This window comes from Lutra lutra, chromosome 3, assembly GCF_902655055.1.
Source record: "Lutra lutra chromosome 3, mLutLut1.2, whole genome shotgun sequence".
NCBI classification, from domain to species: Eukaryota; Metazoa; Chordata; class Mammalia; order Carnivora; family Mustelidae; genus Lutra; species Lutra lutra.
Genome location: NC_062280.1, coordinates 67,143,475 through 67,169,730, shown reverse-complemented (window position 1 = coordinate 67,169,730; position 26,256 = coordinate 67,143,475). Strand labels below are relative to the sequence as shown.

Below are 26,256 nucleotides of genomic sequence, written 5' to 3'. Positions count from 1 at the left end.
ATTGTATGCTAATAAAATATAGGAATGCTATAAAGGATTTATCAGAAATATTTAAAAAACACTATTATTTGGCTAATAAATACTATAAAAGTTAAATTTCAAACTGACAATTATTTCCGAGTACACTACTTTTTAAAATAAGGTATAACATATAAGGTGTAACTTAGGAAATTGGAAAAGCAGTTGCCTTTTATATTCTTTTAATATATTGTTGCAGACTTAGCTAAATTTCTTAAAACAATTTCCTTATATATTTGACAGTTTGGATCAATTTAGGGATATCTGCCTAAGGAAAGATCTCTATCTCTTTCTATCTCCCATTTCTAAACTGTGAAGAAAGAGATAAATTATAAAGAAGTAAAAATCTAATAACTATAATCTTGGCTAACTTATTCCACTCTAGGCTTCTGTGTCTACAAAATGAGGAATTTAAGCTAGATAATATCCACAATTCTGTATAGTTCTATAACTTTAAATTCTATTTTCAATAAGTTTTAAATCTCACCTCATCTGAAGAATCTAGTTGTCCCAATGTTCCTGTTGCACCTGCAAAACCTTTGGAGAAGAAAAAGTTTCCTTCATAATTGTTACATATTGCATTACTTTAAAATTATATTGAGACATAAACAAAAAGCCAAGTTTTATTACCTTAAGATAACTCATTCTAATAGATATCTTGGTAGAGGTTCAACATTTATCTTTAATAAATTCGGGTCTAACAGATTTATACTTCAAAGAAAATCTCTAGTGAATATCCAGATTTAATCATCATAAATGGTGTTTCAGAAGGATCTCTTTCTTTTTAGTTTTAAACCATGGTTTATTAAAATATTGAGATACAAAAGTTTTGAGCTATTGTTTAATAGCAATGCTTTTCATGAGTTAGAAACAGAACCTTAATAAGCTAACCAAATTCCATTTAAGAAAAATGCCAATATATTCTTTCTTGCTTCTACATTTTTACTACTTTCCTTAAAGAGAATGACATATTTAAATTTCTCTAATAATTAGTCAAGTTTGAGGGCCTTTTTGTTTCAATACAGAAAAGTTATCACTGTTCCAATTAAACAGACAAACCTTGAACTGCCAGAGTGCTAGTGCCAGCTGATGGCTCCTGTATACCATATACAAGCTTATCCTCAGGATATGTAAGTCCAGAGCTCTTCAAAGCTATAAGGTACTTTTCATGACTTTTCTTTGCACAAGCGTTTTCTCCAAGACCTAATATTTAAAACAAACTTAAAATCAGAAAAAATATTCTATTCAAAATATAAATAAAGCAACCTCAGCAATTAATACATAACATATATAAAATAGCTAAATATTGTAATGGCAGGAGAACCCTAGAATGAATATAAAACTGCTTCACACAATATTGCAGAGCATGTTTATAATGAATAATAAAATCTACTACGTAACTGAATATCTAAAATATGCCAGAGATTACCTGCAAGTCACAGGAGGTGCAAAGATTAACAAGGGTATATTATTTCCTGCCTTCAAGAAACTTGAAAAATCATGGTAGAAAAAGGTAAATAGTATGGTAAGTGACAACTGTATAGCAGACTTCCACCATGTGGTTTGACAATCTGATCTCATAATACTGTGCAGCTAGATCCAAAGCAAAATACTTAGGAAAAGCTTCCTGGATAAAATAATGCCTGAGTAGAATTTTCAAATATTATAACTGAGATTACTCCTAATTCCCACTTTATCAAACTGTCCATCATATTTAAAGAATTAAATATAATTTCTATAGAAATAGTAGTAAAAACTTGTTCTAAAAAAAATATTGAAAAGCTTAGGTTCTAGAATTACATAATCCTAGAACTTTCACTTTAACATAGCAGTTTATTAATTATTGCCAATTTTTGTATTTTTTTAACATATTTATAGAGAATAGGGGTGCCTGGTGGCTCAGTGGGTTAAAGCCTCTGCGTTCGGCTCAGGTCATGATCCCAGGATCCTGGAATCGAGCCCCGCATCGGGCTTTCTGCTCAGGGGGGAGCCTGCTTCCCTTCCCCTCTCTCTGCCTGCCTCTCTGCCTACTTGTGATCTCTGTCAAATAAATACATAAAATCTTAAAAAAAAAAAAAAAAAGAATAGAATGATAGTAAAAGAAATTTTACTATTTCTTTTGAGAATTCTCTAAAAGTAAAAAATTATTCTGTCTGAAAGCCAAATTACCATGGCATTTGATACCTCCTAGGCAAATTATGTATCTTAAATTAAAATCTTAAGCTCTCCAATTATAAAAATATATAAGTGAACTTCTTTAATATTTGTTGAGCTTTTCTGTATTTCCTCCCTTTGCTAGCCTAGTAATTGCAATAGAACAGTTTGTTTTTTAAATATGTCTTTCTGGGCTGGTTTAAAAAAAAAAAACAACAACACTCTAGCGCTCGTTAAACAGTCAGGAATATATCCATCCTTCATGTCCAATACCAAAAACAGTTACACTTAGTTTTAAAAAAAAAAAATTACACACGGTTTATAAAGAATAAAGACCTTCTATGCATCCTATATAAGAAATTACTAAATGTCTCCTGAATAATAAAAGCCATGTATTTATCTCAATCATGATAGATGAAATTTATAATACTTTTTTAACGACAAAATATATTTCATTACCCTCACAACAAGGCTGAGAAAAATGAATGTATAATAACCATTTTTTTTTAGAGGAGGGGTAGGGGCAGAGGGAAGGAAAGAATCTTAACCAGGCTCCAAACCCAGCACAGAACCCAACACAAGGCTCAATCTCATGACCCTGAGATCATAACCTGAGCCAAAATCAAGAGTCAGACGCTTAACTGACTGAGCCACCCAGGCACCCCTGTAATTAACATTTTTTAAAGAAATGGAGGGGCACCTCAGTGGCTCAGTCAGTTAAGCATCTCCCTTCGGCTCAGGTCATGATCCCACAGTCCTGGGATCAAGCCCTGTATGGGCTCCCTGATCGCAGGTAGCCTGCTTCTCCTTCTGCCCCTCCCCCTTCCCCTGCTCATGCTCTTTCTGGCTCTCTCTCTCTCACATAAATAAAATCTTAAAAAGGGGGGGGGGGGGGGTAAAGAAACAGAGGCTTAAAAACATGGCTAGCCAGTGAATAAACAAGCAGTAATTACAAGTACAGTAGCCTATAAATTTTAAACTTCTAAACCAAAATTTAATGTGATTTCCATCACTAAAAGTCAGCCAAGGATTTCTGTTGTGTTGTTTACTTCAAGAAATAATTATAAAGGAATTGTAGAAACAAGACAATTACCATAAATCATTCCTAAGGTATACATTCTTACAATGATTAAGAACAACTTGCTGCTTTCTTCCACAACAGTTGAGTTCCTAAATAAGGTTTGAAGAAATAACAGAGCACCAGCTATAACTTGATCTTTCTCCAGCTTTCACCAAAATTGAAATACAAACTACCATCATCTTCATCCTAAGCTGCAGTTGAGTTTTTCTATTTCTGCCCCTTCCAATCTATTTTTGGCAAAATCACAAGTCATCTTTTTAAAACACATATCTGATCATGCCACTCTTAAAATATTTCCATGACTTCCCAATACACTCAGGATAAGATATAAAATATCACATGGTTCATGACTGCCCTGGATCTAGCCCTAATGTGGTAACCTTATTTGTGCCACTATCTCTCTACATTCATTTCATTTCAACACTACACCATTTTTTAGTCCCTTTTTAAAAAAGTAAGCTCATTCTCACCCATAAGTATTTCAACATAGAATCTAGTAAGTGTCTAGGTATGACTGATATTCTTTATATTTATCCCGCTTGAGGCTCACTAAGCATCTTGTATCTATAAGTCAATGTTTTTCATCCAATTTGGGGAATTTTAGTCATGATTTTTTCAGATGTTTCCTTTCTGCCACATTCATACTCTCATGTCCTCCTGGGATTCCAATTACAGGCACTTTAAATCACCTGATTCTAACGGGTCCCTAAGACTCTGTTACATTTTCTCTCTGTTCTCAAGACTGAATAATCTATTTTTTTAAAGATTTTCCTTATTTGAGAGAGAGACAGAGAGCACAAGCAGGGTAAGGGGCAGCAGGAGAAGCACACTCCGGGCTGAGCAGGGACCTCTCCCAGTGCAGGGCTCAAACCCAGGACTCTGGGATCATGACCTGAGCTGAAGGCAGACACTTAATCAACTGAGCCACCCAGGTGCCCCCAGACTGAATAATCTATTAATCTGTCTTCAAATTCATTAAGTCTTTCTTCTACCCTCTCCAATCTGCTGCTAAGCCCATCCAGTAAATTTTTTTCAATTTAATTACTGCACTCAATGCTAACTTTCAGTTCTAGAATTTCTTTATTTTTTTATTTTATTTATTTATATTTTTTAGTGTTTTTATTTCTTTGCTAAGATTTTTTTTTTAAGATTTTATTTATTTATTTGACACAGAGAGAGAGATCACAAGTAGGCAAAGCAGAAGGCAGAGAGAGAGGGGGAAACAGACTACCTGCTGAGCAGAGAGCCTGATTTGGGGCTTGATCCCAGGACCCTGAGATCATGACCTGAGCCGAAGGCAGAGGCTTAACCTACTGAGCCACGCAGGCACCCCTCTTTGCTAAGATTCTTTATCTCTTTACTCATTAACATCATATTTACTTTTAATTATTTGAACAGATCTTCCTTTAATTTCTTGAACATATTTATAATAGCTGCTTTTTAAAATTATTTTATTTTTTTAAGAGAGGGAGAGAGTAGGGGGTGGACAGAGGGAGAGGGAGAAAGAGAATCTTAAGCAGGCTCCATGCCCAGCACAGAGCCCCACATGGAGATCAATCTTACAACGCTGAGATTGTGACCTGAGCCAAAAATCAAGAGTCAGATGTTTAACCAACTGAGCCACCCATGTGCCCCTATAATAGTTGCCTTAATATCTTTATCTGCTAAATCCAACATCTGGTCCATTTCAACGTCAATTTCTATTCACAGCCCTATTTCTTTGTTATAAGGCATAATTTCTTATTTTCCTGCATGTTTAGTAGTTTGTATTGTATGCTGGACATTCTAATGACACATTATAGAAGATTCTGGATTCTATTATCTTCCTTTGACGAGTACTAATTTTAATTCTAGAAGACCATTCAATCAATATCGCCTGATCACCAAAAAACTCACAAAGGTTTAGTGAAGGTTTATAAAGGGTATGTCTGTAGGGGCACCTGGGTGGCTCAGTTGGTTAGGTGGTTAGGCATCCCCTCCTGATTTCAGCTCAGGTCATAATCTCAGGGTGTGGGAGTGAGCCCCATGTCGGGCTCCACACTGGGCATGGAGTCTGCTTGGGATTCTGTCTCTCTCTCTCTCTCTCTCTCCCTCTGCCCTTCCCGCCTGCCTTATTCTCTATCTCCCACGCTCTAAAAATAAAAAAAAAATAAAAATAAATAAATAAAATAAGGGCAGGTCTGTAGAAAGCCTAAGGTTCTCAAAAGGCCCTCTAAATTGACAGGAATAATCTCTAAACTGTGTCTCAACTAGATGCCTGTGGTATTAACAAGTTCTCTCCAGTCTGGTTGGGCTGACACTCCAATGTCTTTGAAAGTACTTTACCGCTTCTATCTCTGCTCTGCTCTTAACCATACAGCAGTCACTCTCTAATAAGCCTGAGGCAGTCTTATCTTGTACATGTGCACCTCAGAACCTCAGACCCCTGAAAGCATTTTCAGGGGTCCCCCATCACCTGCCCCACTACCTCTTGGTATTGTACCCCAAAGATGCCAGGTTCCAACTGTTTCAGATGTCCTAAACTGTGATCTCTATCTCCTTAGCTCAGGTGGGCCACCACACTGCTTCAATGCCAGCTCACTGCTCTGCAGTCAGGAAGGTATCCCTAGACAGAGATTCATAGCAATCGTGGGGTTCATCTCATGCGTTGCTTTTCTCTCAAAGATTTACAGTCTTGGGGCGCCTGGGTGGCTCAGTGGGTTAAGCCGCTGCCTTCGGCTCAGGTCATGATCTCGGAGTCCTGGGATCGAGCCCCGCATCGGGCTCTCTGCTCGGCGGGGAGCCTGCTTCCTCCTCTCTCTCTGCCTGCCTCTCTGCCTGCTTGTGATCTGTCAAATAAATAAATAAAATCTTAAAAAAAAAAAAAAAAAAGATTTACAGTCTTGAGTCACCTTCTGTCCAATGCCTAATAACAGCTGCTTCACACTGTTCCAGTTTTATGTTGTTTATGACAGACAGGCTAGCCCAACAGTCAAAAGCGGATGTCCTCTACCTTGAATACAACCCCATCCCATTACCACCTAATTTCCCTCACCCTCTAGCTAAATGACTTGCTCTCAACTATTAGGTTTTACTTTAAATATCACTTCCTCAGTGAAGCTTTCCCCCATCTTCCCCATCAGTGAAATCAAGTCTCCCTTTTACAAACACTTGCCCTACCCTTTCATATCATTTACTACACGTTTATAAATTACACAATTTTTTTGGTTTGGGAGTTGTATTAATACCATCTCACTCATAGACCTTAAGCTTTATAAAGGCAGGGACAGGATTACCTGCTTTACTACTTGCATTCCATACCCCAAACTCTAGTACCTAGCCCCAAACCAAGTACATAGTAGGTGTTTAATAAGTATCTGCTGAAAAAAATAAATGTCAGATAAGACTATCTTTGAATAACATACAGTTCACAATTCACATGAAAATTTCACCACTCTAAAGAAAACACAAACTTCAATTTTCAAAATATGTTGTTCAGGAACCAGCAAAAATAATGCTATTTAAAGTATTTGTTGTACTATAAAGCTGAGCTAACCTGAAGAGTTTTAAACTAAAGCATTTTATATAACAGTATATCATATACAAACATACTCAACAATTCCAAGTTTTGTAACTTAAATTCTACATTATTATAAAATCCTATGCCATACACAACCCAAAAATACAGAATACCAAAAATAAAGACACAGAAGTAGTTTTTGTTACTGTTTGGGGAAGGGAAGGTGGAATAAGATTATGAATATGTCACGCCAAAACTTAGAGGAGACCTGGATTCTAGTGCTAATTCCAAAATAAGTTACTTCTGAGGCCTTGAACTGGTCATTTAATTTTTCTGGGATTCAGTTTCTTCATCCATAAGATAAAAAGTACTTTGAATAACTTCCACCTTTAGCATTCTATGAAAAAATCTATGTTTTACACTTAAGTTTGAAAATACACAATTTCTTATGATTACAGTGACATAAGAAAATTTTAACATTCTTCTATGCTGATGTTTTACTTACCAGAAGTCAGATCTTTGTAGTTTTGTTGGTTTGTCAAAACCTGAGTAAGAACAGACCGCATGGCGCCTCCCATTTTAGTTAGATCTTCTAAAAAGGAAATTTGAGGTTCCAAAAGCTGAAGGACTTTGTTAAGGTCTTTTTCTGAGGGTACATCAGCTGCTGAAAAAGCATATAATATAATTAACTTCCTTTAAAATATTTTGCTAAAAATAACCATATTTTATTCTTTTAAAATTATAGTAACTTGGATAACAGTATTTTATAATCAAAAAATTAATATAAGAACTCTGTTTAGAAGGTAGTTATCATTGGGGCACCTGGGTGGCTCCATCACTTAAGCATCTGCCTTGGCCTCAGGTGATGATCCCAGGGTCCTCGGATCAAGCCCCACGTCAGGCTCCCTGCTCAGCAGGGAGTCTGCTTCTCCCTCTACCCCTGCCCCTCCACCTCACCCTTCTCATGCTCTCTCACTCACTTACTCTCTCTCAAATACATAAAATATTAAAAAAAAAAAAAAAAAAAAAGGAGGAGGAGGAGGAGGAGGTAGTTATTCACCCAGCACCAGCCTAAGGCAGACTCACTCAGGAATTCAATCCTCTGAGAAAAAGTAGATGGAGAAAAGAGATGACTTCGTAAGGTATTAAGTACTTAGTCTAGTTAAAAAGTATTCAATTTGAGGTGTTATATTTTCCAGATATAGAAATGTAAACATAACATCATTTCAAAACTAGACTGTGTTTAAGAAAAAGTTAAGATCACTTCCTAAAATAAGACAGAAACCAAATAATTTTGAGAGTAGTATAAGAATATTAGAACAAAATTATGTCAGCACTAAATTTAAACCTGTGTAGCAAATAACCCATCCTCTATCATATTCTAAAAATACAGACTCATGCTAGCTGGAGGTCATAGCAACTAAAATAAAAAAATAACTGTTTTCATAAACATAAATGTTTTTACTAAAATAGTTTTTTAAATACCAGAAAAGATATGCCTAGTAGAGCTGGAGAAAGAGAAAAGAAACTTGTACAGCAACTGAAAAAGAACATTTAAGAGGGGGAAAAAAAAAGAATTTTCAGAGAAACTGAGGTCCTAAAGAAATTAAAAATGAGATTTAGAGTTCAGACACAATTAGCTAAAAGGACACATATAAGGGAGCTAATGGACGGCCTGTGTTCCCAGGAAAGAGGACATCAATTTCATTCAACATTTACTCAGCATCTACTACATGATAGGCACTGGGAACCAAAACTAAATAAGACCTAGTTCCTACATCCAAGGAATTCACAACCCAGTTCAAAGATGATCTGTGAATGAAATTCTAAATAACTCTGAGTCCTGGGACCCAGACCAAAAAAACCTTAACTTTCTCAGTGGATAACTAATACTGTATATTACTCATCTCTATGTCCTCCCCAGTGACTTATGCAGTAACATGGCAAGCATTTAATTAACAACTGTTCTTTGTTTGCAAGAGCTCTAGATGAACTCTGACACTCATCTGAGGATTGTAGGATGAAATGAGAAATGGAACACAAGGCATCTGTCAAACAACAAAATCTCTGAGCTTCTATTACCTCAGATTAAATGATTCCAAGTCTGTTCTTTAATTTTAAAGTGATCTCTACACAAAGTAATACAGTAATTTTTCTTGCACAGAAAGAAGAACTGAATGTAGAGCATAAGTGGTAATATAGAAAGGAAAATTTCATGACCCTAAGTTCATGACACTCAAGACAAAAAAGTGCTTCCATTCATTCCTTTGCATTTTCAGATAATGGTAACAAACAATTATCAAAGCTATGTACCTATGTCGTCTATTAACAACTATTAGAAGTCCCTAAAGAAAAAAATAAACATAATATACTTTTATATGAATTACTCTCTGATCAAAATAATTGTAAGTTTTAAGGTTCTCATAATAAATGATTTCTACTTATTACCTTTTTAAAATAGGACACATAATAAAAAACGTAAATTTCCAAACACTCTGTTAACTAGTATATGAGAAATAGCACAAAAGCAAGTCCAATAACCCAGCTGGTCTCTAGTTCCTTCATTCCAAAGACAGAGTAGTTTGGGCCTGAATCAAAATAATATTTCTTCCTGTATTTTAAGACATATACTCTGAGACGGGTGAAGGTTGTTAACAAGGAATTGTGTATTTTGCTTAAAATGTAGAAATAAGAAGTTTAAGTGTTTGCTTACAATGAGAGTAACATAGTACTTTTAAAAATGATGAAGATGCTCTATGTTTCTTCACACTTCAACGATGGGGGATGGATAAATATGTGTGTCATAGTTTCAAACTGCATTTAAGATTATTTATAGTAGGGGCGCCTGGGTGGCTCAGTGGGTTAAGCTGCTGCCTTCGGCTCAGGTCATGATCTCAGGGTCCTGGGATCGAGCCCCGCATCGGGCTCTCTGCTCAGCGGGGAGCCTGCTTCCCCCTCTCTCTCTCTCTCTCTGCCTGCCTGTCTACTTGTGATCTCTCTCTGTCAAATAAATAAATAAATAAATAAATAAAGATTATTTATAGTAAATAAATAATTTAAAACCTCTAAAAGTAATTCAAGATGCAGTCCTTTAAATGATAAAAATACAAGTATCATCAGAAAAGTAAAAGATCACAAAAAGTTAATAAATTTGATTTACACCACACTAACTGGTATCTGTAATTCACAATGTCAGACTGACAACTTTAACAGATAATATCTAATTCCAAAATATTTAACTGAAGTATATTAATCAAGATTGGACTAATCTTAAAAGGCAAGAATATCTATAATTTGCATGTTTCTTTTTTCTTTTCAGTAATACCATGATGTTCACTCCCATACATTCTACCTGTAACATGGAGAGTGAGCAATTTGACTCTCTCCTAAGTTATTATATATGGAGAAGAATAAAAACATAGAGATATCTATTAAAAAAGAGAGAGAGAGAACAAGAGAGAGAGATCGTGAAATAGTAATTTATCTTCTAAAATTCTAAGTTAAATTCACACATTTCCAGGACTCCTTAATTCTGTTCTATCATAATATAATTATAAATAAAATCACTTTAACCCCATAAAATGATTATTTCCCCACCTGCAAAAGGCCAAGTAAGTTTGATCCTAAGCATCTATGATCCCAGGAGCAGAAACTCCCAAACTGTGTCACTACAGGGTATCTATGAGGTTATATAATTGATGTATACTAAAGTATGTTTTTATTTAGTCTCTATTTCATAGTCATCTCATGAAACACGTTAAACAAAAAAATTATATCTGAAGAAATTCACCTTGTTATTAATGCTAAACTCTGTTAATTGGGAACTTAAAAAGAGTACTAACAAAAAGTAGATTAAACATACCTGGTTCATTATAGCCTTCTCTTAAGTACTGAATAAGACAAAAAATAAATCTTGGAAGAACAAATTCAGACATCATCAATAAGTCTTTGGGGACACAGGGAATATTTGAACTTGATTTAATTTGATGCCTTTTGCAAAACCTGTAATATGAAAAAGAAAAAAAATTAATAGTGATGTCTGATCTGCCAGAAACATGTTACCTCTATATACAATATACATAAACAGAATGCAGGCCAGTATCAAAGCTGATTTATTATTCCTCTACAATTCTTAAGGTACCAAGTTAAAAGATTATAGTTTTAATCAGTCTTTAAATAAAATATGTGGTTGAGGAGGATTTCCTCCTAATAAAAGACCATACACTAGTTACGTGCCAGCTAGAATACAAAAAGAAAATCTCATTACAGGATTTAGTGTTTTTTAACTGCAATTTATAACTTTCACATATTACTTTATTACTTCCATCCTTTATATACACCATTAAGTAGAAATTGATCAATTCCTAAAAAATTCACATTTTCTATTCCTTAACTATTTCTAACTTAGTGTATTAATGAATATGTAAGGGACAGAAATACTTAGAGCTTATTTGAAAAGTTTATATAGTACACATAAGTATATATATTCCTTCTTATCTTATTTAGACTTATTTTAAAGTATGATTGGTATACTTGAAAAAAATGAAGCAAACTTCTCTGTATTCACAATCCAAATAATCATAAATATTTTGTGTCAATACAAAAATAACCACCCTAAACATAAAATCCCCAGAAACAAACTAATAAGAATAGTGCAGAAACTACCTTAGCTAAAAAAAACACAAAAGATCTGAATAGAGAACTACATTCTCAAATGGAAAAATCAATTTAATGTTTTTAAAAGTCAGTTCCACCACGCTTAATGCCATTACAGTTAAAGCACAATGAGACTAATCACAAACTAATTCTGAATTTCAACGGAAGAGCATATGTGTGGGGAAAAAATCAGTAAAACTCAGGAAAAAAATGATTACTGACAGTGACTTAGACCTTAAAATGTAGTACAAAACTATTATAATTAAAAATCTGGGGGCGCCTGGGTGGCTCAGTGGGTTAAGCCGCTGCCGTCGGCTCAGGTCATGATCTCAGGGTCCTGGGATCGAGCCCCGCATCGGGCTCTCTGCTCAGCAGGGAGCCTGCTTCCCCTTCTCTCTCTCTGCCTGCCTCTCTGCATACTTGTCATCTCTCTCTGTCAAATAAATAAATAAAATCTTTAAAAAAAAAAAAAAATCTGTGGAGGAGCCCGGGTGGCTCAGTGGGCTAAGCCTCTGCCTTCAGCTCAGGTCATGTTCTCAGGGTCCTGGAATCGAGCTCTGCTTCAGGCTCTCTGCTCAGCGGGGAGCCTGCTTCCCCCCCAACACTTGTGATCTCTGTCTGTCAAATAAATAAATATTTTTTTTTAGAAATCTGTGGTAATATTAATATCATCAGTAGATCACAATGGAGTCTAGAAAGAGAACGTAAATTTGTGAATTTAATATCATAAATATGGCATACAATTCAATGTGGTAGGAAGAAGACTTTCAATAAACTGCTTTAGGACAACTGATTTTTACGCAGGAAGTAAATTTTATTCTTATCTTATACCATATACAAAATATACTCCATACACAGCAAAAGTGAAAAGAGTTACCAAGAAAAAATAAACTATTTCCCCTCCATTACCTCAAAGTATAGAAAGCATAACTAAGTAAAACCTTAAACCAAAAGCCATAAATGTAAGACAAAAATTGACCACAAAGAGCGTCTGGGGGGCTCAGTGAGTTAAGGCCTCTGCCTTCAGCTCCAGACATGATCCCAGGGTCCTTGGATCGAGCCCCACATCTGGCTCTCTGCTAGGCGGGGAGCCTGCTTCCCCCTCTGCCTGCCTGCCTCTCTGCCTACTTGTGATCTCTGTCTGTGAAATAAATAAATAAAATCTTTTAAAAAAAAATTGACCACATAAATCAAGCTTCTATACAGAAGACAGTTACAAATATTTACAAGAGGTAAAACAGATAAAAGATTATATCTCTGATAATGAACACTTGAAAATAAGAAAAAGAAAAAAAATTCAATAGAAAAATCAGCCATGAACAAGTCATAAAAAAACTGCTGAATGGCCAATAAACATAAGAAAAGATGCTCAAGATCCCTAATAACCAAAGCAATGAATTTTATTAAAATAAAAAATGAGGGATGCCTCAGGGACTCAGTCTTTTAACCATCTGCCTTCAACCCAAGTCATGATCCCAGGGTGCTGGGATGGAGCCCAGCATCGGGCTCCCGGCTCTGTGAGGAGCCTGCTTCTCCCTCTCCCTTAGCCACTCCCCCTGTCTATGCTCTCCGGCTCTCTCTCTGTCAAATAAATAAATAAAATCTTTTAAGAGAGAGAGAGAAAGAAAGAAAGAAAGAAAGAATCCCCTAAAGTGCCAGAGAGCCCATCAGAATTTTTTTTAAATAAAATAATGAGCAACTAGAAAATGACCACTTTGGATGGCTTTAGAGAAAGGCTTATGGGGAAATTTTCTACTTGAGATCAGAAAGTCACATCCTTATCAATCTTAGTATAACTAGAAGTTTAAAATAAAAAAAATCCATCACTGTGATGTTTGCGAAGCACACAGCACCATTTAGGAAGTGTTCTTACCAAACATGCTGAATTTCACACCAAGTCTCAAGAGCTCACTTCCATTTATAAGAAGTATAGGATGTAAAGGAAAAAGTTAAATACACCACAAAAAAGCAAACAGACAACTCATGAATGTAGACCATTACATAGGGCAACAGACTCAATTTCTGCAACCGTCAGTGACAAGAGGGAAAAAGGAGGCGGAAGGACCACTCTGGTTTAAAAACGCTTGACAGGCCCAATAAATATAGTATGAACAGACTGTAACAAACCACCTTTAAAAAGGTATTTTGACAACCAGGGAAATCTAATTATGAACTGGGTAATAGTTCATTAGATAATTTTATTAGGTGAAATAATGGCATTGTGGTTATGTAAGAAAGTTCATGGGTATTTTATGATATTAAAGAATTATTTTGTGTAGGTATAATGGTAGCAGCATATGGTTATCATTGAAAAATGAAGCCTGGGGCGCCTGGGTGGCTCAGTGGGTTAAAGCCTCTGCCTTCAGCTCAGGTCATGATCCCAGGGTCCTGGGATTGAGCCCCGCATCGGGCTCTCTGCTCAGTGTAGAGCCTGCTTCTCTCTCTCTCTCTCTCTGCCTGCCTCTCTGCCTACTTGCATTCTCTGTCAAATAAATAAATAAATACTTTAAAAAAAAAAAAAAAGAAAAGAAAAATGAAGCCTTACCTTTCAGATATGGCTATATAAATACATACAAATGAAATGTTTTAATGTATGGGACTTGCTTCAAAATAATCTGGTGGGGTAAACTGAAAGAGGCAGGAGTATACCAAGATGAATTATGAGTTGTTAACTGTTGAAACTGGGAGATGGATACAGGGGATAGAGGTGCCCCCCCCAGCCCAAAAAAACTTTAAGTGCTCAAAAGCAAATGATCATAGACTTCTTCGAGAATCTAATGAAAGTTATATAACTCCTTCTTAAGAAAAATATATACAAACACAAAAAATAAAGCATTCAGAATGTTCACACACTGCTTCAGTCTATCCATCCTTAAGGTAGAAATTCCAAATGTTAGATCAATAGAGTACAGTGCAGAGATACAAATTTCCTCAGTCCTCAAGGCAGACAGATGCAGTCTGAGCAGCCTCCTCATTGCTTCTGTGCCCCTTCCAAATATCATTTCAACACCTATTATACAATGAAACAAGTTAAGAAGTAATATATCTTAAGGTCCAAACCTTCATTTAAAGGTAAATATAGGGGTGCCTGGGTGGCTCAGTCATTAAGCATCTGCTTTTAGCTCATGTCACAGTCCCAGGGTCCTGGGATCGAGCCCCACATCAGGCTCCCTATTCAGTAGGAAGCTTGCTTCTCCCTCTCCCATTCCCCATTTATGTTCCCTCTCTCGTTGTCTCTCTCTGTCAAATAAAATCTTCTAAAAATAATAAATAAAATAAAATAATAAACGTAAATATGATGGGATGCCTACCTGGATGGCTCAGTCATCTAATCGTCTAACTCCTGATTTTGGCTCAGGTCATGATCTCAAGGTCATGAGATCAAGTCCCACATCAGGCTCTGCACTCAGTGCAGAAACTGCTTCTCTCCCTCACTCTCTGCCCCTCCCCTGTTTTGCTGTCTCTAATAAATAAATAAACCTTTTTAAAAAAATAAATAAAAATAAAGGTAAATATTGCTGTATTTAGGAGGGCCAAGTGGTCTAAGGCACCAGGCTCAAGCACCTGCTTCATAAAGGTAAATGTGAATTAAGGAACTTCTTTCAGCTGTGACACACAAAATCTAAGCAAAATCAAGACAACGTTTCTACTTTAAAAGGCTTTAGAATTAAAAATTTTTTAAACCTGACTTGTGTGACTGATGATAATTTAATTAAACTATCTAGAAGCATAAATAGGAAGGATAAAAAACAGATGAAAGGAATGCCAGAAGAATGAAAACACAGACACTAAAGGATGCAATGAAAAGCTTGACAGTTGAAAAGCAGGAAAAGAGAAAGGATTAGATAAAGGGGGCACAGAAAGCTCTCTTAGACACTTTCCATGTAGAAACGAAATGAATTCAAAAGTGCTACTGGGCAGAGAGTGAAGAACAATTTGAACAGAGTTTCAAGTGGCCTCAAAGAGTAAAACTGCAACCTGGAACTATGCCCAAGGAACAAGAGTGGTCTAAGCAACCTAGGGACTGGGATTACAGTAGTACATCAGATGGCTGTTGACTAAAAAAATTAACAGCCAAAAGACTTAAGAACCAAGCTTTGCAAGCTAGCTTTAAATAACATAGGACTATGCAGTATGGGTACAACATATGATAAGATCAACAAACAAAATTGGTTTTTGTATTCCAGGTTGAACATAGTGTGGGAACTAAAGCATCTTACATATCACATAGCAAGTGTTCACTAAAGACTTGAGGAAACAAAGACTAAATCTAATAATAGAACACCAAAATGATTTCAACAGCTTTTAGGTAAAGAATAACCAGACTTCTTGTGAGCAACAATGGAAAAGAACCAGACACCCATTTAATAACACCTGCTTTTCAACAACGTTTCAAATAACCACTACAGGCCTGGCACTGAGGCCCCAGGAATGTAAGGCCTTGCTCTCATGGAGCTAACTTTCTATTAGAGTGGGGTAAAAGGAGAGACAGAGAAACAAACAAAACAAAACAAAACAAAAATGAATAATAAGCTCTACAGAAATAATCTGACAGTAGATTATTTTTTAAAGGAAGGTTTTCAAAGCAGGTTTGAAATGGAAGGCCTTTCTGGAAAGGTGATATTTAGGCTACAGACCAAATGAATGAAGGAGCTAGGCTAAGCATGCAAAGCTCTGTAGGTATATTGTCCAGGAGTCTGACAAATGCAACTGTATATAAACAGGTATTAAAGATCTCCCCCCGGGGCGCCTGGGTGGCTCAGTTGGTTAAGCAACTCCTTCGGCTCAGGTCATGATCCTGGAGTCCTGGGATCGAGTCCCACATCGGACTCCCTGCTCGGCAGGGAGTCTGCTTCTCCCGCTGATCTCTCTCTCCTCTCATGCTCTCTCTCTCTCTCTCTCTCAAATAAATAAAATCATTTAAAAAAAAAAAAAAAAAAGATCTCCCCCCCAAGTGAACAGGGAGAGGCTTTTTTAAACAACTAGTAAGGCTCAAAAAAAAAAAAAAAGCAGGAAGTAATGTGTTCACAACAGCAGCTCATGGATCACAAATATTTTCTTCAAGGAACCCAATAGCTTTGTTTTGTTTTGTTTTCTTAAGGTTTTATTTATTTTATTTGACAAAGAGAGACACAGCAAGAGAGGGAACACAAGCATGGGGAGTGGGAGAGGGAGAAGCAACCTTCCCGCGGGGCAGGGAGCCCAATGCAGGCTTGATCCCAGGACCCTAGGATCATGGCCTGAGCCGAAGGCAGATGCTTAACAACTGAGCCACCCAGGCACCCTGGAATCCAATAGTTTTGAATGATTAAGAAGACTAAATATTCCATAGTGAACAGGATGTTTGGGCAATAAAAGAAAGGTTGAACAGAACTACAGAAACAGTTAATAAAATGACATGTCCAAATTTTATCTTAACTTAGCTTTTAAAAATTGAAGTATAACTGACAGAAAATTGCCCAAAAAATAAGTGTGCAGTTCAATTAAGTATCACAAACAACACACATATGCAACCACCTACTAGATCAAGAAACAAAATATTCCCAGCATCCCAGAAACTCTCCTTGTAACTCCACTGATACTGAGTTTAAATGACTAAAAGCAGAATTATGGGACTCTGAGAGGAGAGGGTTGGAAACAGGATGGGAAGGGAGCAGATGGGACCAGAAGGGAGAGAAGGGAGGAAAGAAAAAGGACCAAGGGGGCACCTGGGTGGCTCACTCAGTTAAGCCTCCGACTGTTGATTCTGGGTCAGGTCATGAACTCAGGGTCATGATATTGAGCCCCATCATGAGCTCTGCACTGCACATGGAGCCTGAATGGGTTTCTCTCTTTCCCTATTCCTCTGCCTGCCCACCCACCCGGCTATGGTGCACTTTCTTTCTCTCTAAAAAAAAGTAAAAATAAATAAAAAATCAAAATAAACGGGCACCTGGGTGGCTCAGATGGTTAAGAATCTGCCTTTGGCTCAGGTCATCATCTCCAAGTCCTGGAATCAAGGCCCATGTCAGGCTCCCAGCTCAGCGGGAAGTCTGCTTCTCCTTCTCCCTCTGGCTCTCCCCCTACTTATGCTCTTTCTCTCTCTCAAATGAATAAATAAAAATCTTTTTTAACAGTTTTTAAAAAATAAATGAAAATAAGATTCTCTATCTCTCCCTCTGCCCCTCCCCCAAATCTCTCCCTGGGAGGGGGGGCGCACTGGGATGTTATTAATCACAGAATTATACAAACATACATACCTTTTCAAATGATCTACACTGTATGCATTAATCAACATACACATTAATATACCCACTCTGGATCCATTCTTCTCTTACTTAACTATGGCCCTTGAAAATTCATACACTAAAGCCCTAAACCTCAGGGGCACCTGGGTGGCTCAGTCAGTTGAGCATCTGACACTTGGTTTCCGCTCAGGTCATGATCTCCAGGCCGTGAGATTAAGCCCCATGTCAGACTCTACACTCAGCAGGGAGTCTGCTTTAAGATTCTCTCTCTCCCTCTACCCCTCTCCCCACCTGTACACACACTCTGTCTCTATCTCTCTCTAAAATAAATAGTTAAATAAATCTTTTTTTTTTTTTTTAATGTTTTGAAGCCCCAACCCCGATTGTGACCACAACTGGAAACAGGACCTTTAAGGAAGTAAGGTTAAGTGAGGTCATAGGGTGGGGCCCTAATCCAATACAAATGGTGTCCTTATAAGAAGAAAAACAGACAAGAGGAATACAAAGGTACACAGAGGAAAGACCATATGAGGATACAGGGAGAAAGCAGTCATCTACAAGCCAAGGAGAGAAGCCTCAGGAGAAAAAAAAAACCTGCCACACCTTGATCTTGGACTTCCAGCCTCCAGAACCATGAAAAATAAATTTCTGTTGTTTAAGTGCCCCAGTCTGTGATATTATGGTACGACAGCAAGCTGACTATATATTCCCTCAGTAGAACACAACTGCCTACAAATAATGAGACAGCCTTACCTCCAGCACTAAAATTAGCCCAGACCTACTGATGGCTTTTCAATACTGACAAGCAGAAAATATCAAAAAATGATATGAATCTTATGGATCCATAATCAATATGGATCTTATTGACTTTATGGTGTTGAAGCACTTTAAATTGACATTACATAAACTATGTCCACAGACCACAAAGGAATTAAACTGTAAATCAATAAGAGACATATGTTTAAAAATCCTTAAAATTTGAAAATTAATAACACACCTGTAAACAATGTATAGGACAAAGAATAAATAAAACTATATTGTGACAATTTTTTCATACCTATCATATTTCCAAAGACCAAAATTTATGATACTGTATCTTGGTGAGGTACTAAAGCAGTGGATATTCTTTTTTTTAATAATTTATTTTTTTATAAACATATAATGTATTATTAGCCCCAGGGGTACAGGTCTGTGAATCGCCAGGTTTACACACTTCACAGCACTCAACATAGCACATACCCTCCCCAATGTCCATAACCCCACCACCCTCTCCCTACCCCCCGCCTCCCGGCAACCCTCAGTTTGTTTTGTGCAATTAAGATCTCTATGGTTTGTCTCCCACCCGATCCCATCTTGTTTCATTTATTCTTTTCCTACCCCCAAACCCTCCACATTGCATCTCTACTTGCTCATATCAGGGAGATCATACGATGGTTGTCTTTCTCCGACTGACTTATTTCGCTAAGACTAATACCTTCTAGTTCCATCCACATCATCGCAAATGGCAAGATTTCATTTCTTTTGATGGAGCAGTAAATATTCCCATTGTACTGACAGAAAGAGTGTAAATTAACATACCAAATATGAGGACAATCTGTAAAAATGTATCAAAAGTATAAACGCACACCCATATGACCTAGTAATTCAAGGGATTAGAGTCAGGACTGTCTAATTTCTAATCTGGAACTCTTTGTCATGATACCTATAAGAACATTTTCTCAAGGCACATAGAAAGAATCTTCATATGGTGTCCAGATGAAAGAAATAAGCTGTAAAATGTAGTCTAGGAGTAATAAAATATTGTAACTCCCATACTTTTCAATAGTTTGAACAATCAGAGAGTAAATCAAAATCAGAGCTAACACATAAAATTCTACCAAGCGGAAGGAAAGACTGGCACCTGGCCAGGGAACACAGCCTAGGGACCCACCCAATCAGGGCTGATTAAGGACCTAACCTGTGGCCCCACCCAACCACAGAGTCCAACTAGCTACACCACCCAGTAAGCAGTTCAGACTATGACTCTACCCAAGCAGAGGAGATTATGGAACCCATCCAATGGCCCTGCCTGATCACAGAACCCAGCCAGCAGCCCCACCTGAATGTAGACTTATTTGACAGTAGAACCCAGTGGACCCCTCTCAACATCAGAGCACAGGCAATGGCCCCACCCAACCAAACACCCAGAAAGGAAATGCTGCCTGCCAATGGATAGCATCAGATGGCCCATCCAGAATCCCAGGCTGGGGTGACTGAAGAAAATCTTTCCCTTCCAAAGTGAACCTGTAAATACTGGAAGAGGAGACCACTTCTTCAAATGCACAGATACCAATGCAAGAACAAAAGGATCAAGAAGAATCAGGTAAACCTGACACCACCAAAGGAAATCAATAAAGTTCCAAATAACTGACCATGAAGAAACAGAGCTGAACTAAATGACAAAGAATACAGAATAATCCTCTTAAATAAGTTCTATGAACTACAAGAAAACCTAGATAGACAAGTAAAAATAGGAGGAAAATACATGAATAAAATAAGTTCAAGAAGAAATGAAAATCATTTCAGAAACAAATTCTAGAGCTGAAAAATATAATTTAACTGAAAAATTCAATAGAACTCTTCAACAGCAGACTTTACCAAGAAGAAAGAATTCATGAACACAAAGGTCATTTGAAATCAGTCAGTCAGAGGAGCAAAAATAAAAAAAGAACAAGGAAAGAGGAGGAAAAGTACAGGACTCCTAAGATACCACACAAACAACATAGACATCATGGGAATCGCAAAAGGAGAAAAGAGAGAAGGGAAGCAAAAGTCTATCTAAAGAAATAATGGCTGGAAATATCCTAAATTTGGGGAAATAAATGGACATTAAGACTCAGGAACTCCTAGAGTCCCTAAATAGGTTGAGCCCAAAAAGAGTTACACTGAGACACATTTTAAGTAAGTTATCAAAAGTCAAAGACAAAGAAAACTTTGAAAGCAGCAAGAGAAAACAACTCATCACACAAGTAAGCCCCCATTAAGTCTATAAATAATAATTTCTCTGGAGAAATCTTGCAAGCCAGGAGAGAATGGGATGATATAGTCAAAATACTGTAAGAAGAAACTGCCAACTAAGAATACCATGCCCACCAAACTGTGTGGCTCAGTCAAGGTAAGCATCCACATCCAGCTCAGGTCAGGATGCCAGGGTCCTGGGACCGAGACCCACATCAGGCTCCCAGCTCATCAGGGAGGAAAGAAATCAAGAAGAAAGACTTTCCCAGATTTAATAAAAAAAAAAAAAAGGGGGCTGAGAAAATTCATCACCCCTAGACAAGACTTAGAAGAAATGCTAAAGGAAATCCTTAAAGCTGAAATGAACGGATGCTAATAAATAATGTGAAAATATAGGAATGTATAAAACTCACAAGCAAAGGTAAATATACAAAGCAAGATCCTCTAATATTGCAAAGGTAGTATCCAAATCACTTTCAACTCTTGTATCAAAGCTAAAAAAAGAACATACTAAAAACAACTATAACTACAATAATTTAAAATATAAAAAGATATAAAGTGTAATATCAACAATCTAAACATGGGAGGGAGAAATGTAAAACTACAGAATTTTAGGTTGTTATCAACTTAAAAAAAACTTTTATTGTTTATCAATTTATCATTTATCGATAAATTAAAGTTTATTGACTTTAAAAAAATATCTAAGATCGGGGCGCCTGGGTGGCTCAGTGGGTTAAGCCGCTGCCTTCGGCTCAGGTCATGATCCCAGGGTCCTGGGATCGAGCCCGGCATCGGGCTGTCTGCACAGCAGGGAGCCTGTTTCTCTTCCTCTCTCTCTGCCTGCCTCTCTGCCTACTTGTGATCTCTCTGTCAAATAAATAAATAAAATCTTCAATTTAAAAAAATATATATATATCTAAGATATTTTATGTCAACCTCACGGTAACCACAATAGAAGAACTTGTGGTGGGTATACAAAAAAGTTAAGAGAAACAAATCAAAGCATGTCATCACAAAAACTCATCAAGTCACAAAAGAAGAGAGAAAAATGGAACTATAAGAGTCAAAAAGCAATTAACAGTAAGACTGATGAATCAGAGACCTGTACCCCTGAACAAAAATATATTACCTGTTAATTTAAAAAAGCAATTAACAAAATAGCAACAAAAAGTTCTTACCTATCAACAAATACTAAATGTAAATGGATTAAATTTTCCAACCAGAAGTCCTAGAGAAGCTGAATGGATTTTAAAAATCCAAAGACATTCTGCCTATGAGAAACTCATATTAGCTTTATGGGGCACACAAAAGCTGAAAGAGATGGAAAAGATATCCCAAGTAAATGGTAGTTAAAAGAAAGCAAAAGTGGCTGCACTAACATCAGATAAAATAAACTTTAAGTCAAAAAGGTCACAAGAGGGACGCCTGGGTGGCTCAGTTGGTTAAGCAGCTGCCTTCAGCTCAGGTCATGATCCCAGCATCCTGGGATCGAGTCCCACATTGGGCTCCTTGCTCATGAAGGAGCCTGCTTCTCCCTCTGCCTCTGCCTGCCATTCTGTCTGCCTGTGCTCGCTCTCTCTCCCTCTCTCTCTCTCTGACAAATAAATAAATAAAATCTTAAAAAAAAAAAAGTCACAAGAGAAAAAAAGGTTATTACATAATGATAAGGGATCAATTAATCAAGAAGATATTACAATTGTAAATATTTCTTTTTTTTTAAGATTTTATTTATTTATTTGACAGAGAGAAATCACAAGTAGGCAGAGAGGCAGGCAGAGAGAGAGGAGGAAGCAGGCTCCCTGCTGAGCAGAAAGCCCGATGTGGGGCTTGAACCCAGGACCTGGGATCATGACCTGAGCCAAAGGCAGCGGCTTAACCCACTGAGCCACCCAGGCGCCCCTACAATTGTAAATATTTCTGTACCTAAATATCAGAGCACCTAAATATGTAAAATAAGAAGTAACACAACTCCAAGAAAAAATAAAAAGCAATACAATAATAAGGGACTATGATACTATACTCTCAACAATGGATAGATCATCCAGACAGGCAATTAATAAGAAAATGGCTAATGTAAACAACACTATAAACCAAATGTATGTAACAGACACATACAGAATATTCCATCCAACCGCAGCAGAATATACATCCATCTTAAGACAGAACATTCTCCCAAAAAGATCATATGTTAGGCTGTAAAACAAGTTCTTAACAAATTCAAGCAGACTGAAATTACATCTTTTCTGAACACAAAGAAAACTATAAAACTAGAAATCAGTAACAGGAGAGCAATTGGGATTCTCACAAATATAGGAAAACAGACAATACACTCCTGAACAAACAATAGGTCAAATAAGAAAGGAAAATTTTAAAAAAAAAATCTTGAAACAAATTAAAATGGAAACACAACAAACCAAAACCTACAAGATGCCCAAAAAGCAGTACTAATTGGAAAATTTATAGCTATAAATGCCTACGTTAAGGAAGAAGAAAGATTACAAATAAACAACCTAAATTGACATATCAAGAAACTAAAAAAAGAAGGAAAGAAGGAAGGGAAAGGGAGGGAGGGAAGGACAAACTAAGTCCAAAGCTAGCATAAGAAAGAAAATAGAACAGAGGAGAAATAAATGAAATAAAGAATGAAAAACAATAGAAAAGAACAACAAAACTTAGACTTGGTTTTTTGAAAAGATAAAAAAACTGACCAATCTTTAGCTAGACTAATCATGAAATAAAGAAAAATGACTCAAATTAATACAATTATAAATGAAAGAGGAGAAATAACAACTGGTACCACAGAAATACAGAGGATCATAGAGTCTACTATGAACAATTATATACGAACAAACTGGACAACCTAGAAGAAATGGATAAATTTCTAGAAACATACAATCACTGAAGACTGAATCAATGAAAAAAAAAAAAAAGAAGAAGAAGAAGAAGAAAGAAAATCTGAACAGACCAATAACAACTAAAGAGACTGAATCAGTAATCCAATAGCTCCCAGCCAGAAAATCCCAGGATCAGATGGCTTCACTGCTGAATTCTACCAAAATTTAAAGAAGAATTAACGCCAATTCTTTTCAAATTCTTCCAAAACAGTAAAGAGGAATGAACACTCAAATTCACTTTGCAAGGCTGACATTACAAGGCTGACACCAAAACCAGATAAGGACACTAACAGAAAGGAAAATTACAGGCCAATATCCCTGATGCTGACTGATGAAAAATTCTCAACAAAATGCTAGCAAACTGAACTTAACAGCACCTGAAAAGATCAGATCCTACACCATCATCAAGAGGGATTTATCAGATCCTACACCATCATCAAGAGGGATTTATCCCTGGATATAAAGTCAGTTCAAAGGGCACCTGAGTGGCTCAGTTGTTAAACATCGGCCTTGGGCTCACGTTATGATCCCAGGGTCTGGGATGGAGCCCCACCTCAGGCTCCCTGCTCAGCGGGAAGCCCACTTCTCCCTCTCCTACTCCCCCTGCTCATATTCCCTCTCTCGCTTTCTCTCTGTGCCAAATAAATAAATAAAATCTTAAAAGAAAAAAGAGAAGGAACAGAGACTGCAATAATTTAAACATGTATTGACATATGTACAAAAGGTGAAGACTATTATTAAGCACAGTGAGTTCCTTCTTGGAATGCAAAGGGTCATTGGCCATTTATTTAAAAAGATTTAAAAAAAAAGATGGTAAAAATATGCAAATCAGTGTAACACCTCATTCACAGAATGAAGGTTAAAGATCATACAATAATCTCAACAGATGCAGAAAAAGCAATTCACAAAAGTTAACCTCTATTTCTTGATAAAACTCAACAAACTGAGTAGAGAGGAAATATATTTCAACATAATAAAAGTTATATATATACAAGTCTACAGCTAACATCATTAAGGTGAAAAAATGAAAACCTTCCTTTAAAATCAGGAACAAGATTTAGGTGCCTATTATCATCACTTCTACTCAACATAGTACTGGAAGTCCTAATTGCAAAAACTAGGCAAGAAAAAGAATTAAAAGGCAATCAAGTCAGAAAGAAAGAAGTGAAATTATTTCTGTTCACAGATGACATATTATATGTAGAAAACCCTAAAAACTGTACCAAAAAACTATTAGAATATTACTAGTCACAGGGTACAAATCAACATGCAAAAATCAACTTCATTTTTATATACTAACAATAAACTATATGAAAGAAAGATAAGGCAAGAAATACCATTTACAATGGTATCCAAAACAATAAAATATGTACAAATAAATTTAACCTAGGAGGTGGAAGATCTGTGCACTGAAAACTATAAAACAGTGATGAAAGAAATTGAAGGAGATACAAATAAATGGAAGAAAAGATATCCCATGTTCATGGACAGGAAGAATTAATATTGTTAAAATGTCCATTCTAGGCAAACCAATTTACAGAATCAATGCAATCGCTACCAAAATTCCAACAGCATTTTTCATGGAAGTAGAAAAAAAATCCTAAAATTCATATGACACCACAAAAGACCCTAAATAATCTAAGCAACCTTTAGAAAGAAGAGCAAAGCTGGAAACATCACACTTTCTGATTTCAAACTGTATTTCAAAGCTACAGTTATCAAAATGGTATGGCACTGGCATAAAAACAGACACATAGATCAATGGAATAAAATGAAAACCCCAGAAATAAACTAATGCATATATGGCGAACTAATATTCAACAAAGGAGCTAAGAGCAAACACTGGAGAAAGGATAATCTCTTAAATAAATGGCACTGGGAAAACTAGATATTCACATACAAAGAAAAGAAATTAGATCCCTACCTTACACACACATATTAACTCATATCTCATATTCAAGGGATATGAGACCTGAAACAATAAAATATGAGACCTGAAACAATAAAACTTCTAGGGGGAAAAAAGAAGCTTTTTTTTTTAAAGATTTTATTTATTTGAGAGAGAATGTGTAAGCCTGGGAGAGGCAGGGGCCCCCCAAAAAAAGCTTCTTGACATTGACTTTGACAATGACTTTTAGGATATAACACCAAAAATGTAAGCAAAAGAGCAAAAATAAACAGGTAGAGGGACCCCAGGGTGGCTCAAGCAGTTAAGTGTCTGCCTTCAGCTCAGATCATGATCCCAGAGTCCTGGGATCAAGACGCACATTAGGCTCCCTGCTCAGGGAGAGCCTCTCTCTCTCTCTCCCTCTGCCTCTTCCTCTCTCTCAAAAAAATAAATAAAATCTTTTAAAATAAATTAAATAAATAAATAAATAGGTAGAAAAACCTTTAACTAAAAAGTTTCTATACAGCAAAGGAAACAATCAAAATCAAAAAGCAATCTAAGGAATTAGAGAAAATGTTTGCAAACCATTCATTTGATAAGGGATTAATATTTTAAAATGTGAAGAACTCATACAACCCAATAGTAAAAAATAAATAAATAAAATAATTTTATTTTTAAATGGGCAAAAGAACTGAATAGACATTTTTCCAAAGACAACATATAAATGGCCAACATGTACATGAAAAGGTGCTCAACATCAATAATCATTAGGAAATGTAAATCAAAACCACAATGAGATAGATCATCTCTTTTCCGTTGGCACAGCTTTTATCCAAAAAACA

General features: G+C 36.5%; 1 protein-coding gene across 6 annotated transcripts in view; it reads right to left on the bottom strand.

The window, feature by feature from the left end:
- UBR3 (ubiquitin protein ligase E3 component n-recognin 3) overlaps positions 1-26,256 on the bottom strand; it is a 241,949-nt gene that overhangs the window by 201,342 nt on the left and 14,351 nt on the right. For 4 of the 6 annotated variants that reach the window (XM_047722104.1, XM_047722106.1, XM_047722107.1 and 1 more), the window contains exons 2-5: positions 10,615-10,754; positions 7,258-7,416; positions 1,078-1,221; positions 506-555 (exon numbers count right to left, since the gene is read on the bottom strand). In XM_047722104.1, coding sequence (XP_047578060.1) covers positions 506-555; positions 1,078-1,221; positions 7,258-7,416; positions 10,615-10,754 — 493 coding nt within the window. The remainder of the gene's footprint in view (positions 1-505; positions 556-1,077; positions 1,222-7,257; positions 7,417-10,614; positions 10,755-26,256) is intronic. The other 2 variants (XM_047722105.1, XM_047722108.1) reach the window with 1 other exon arrangement.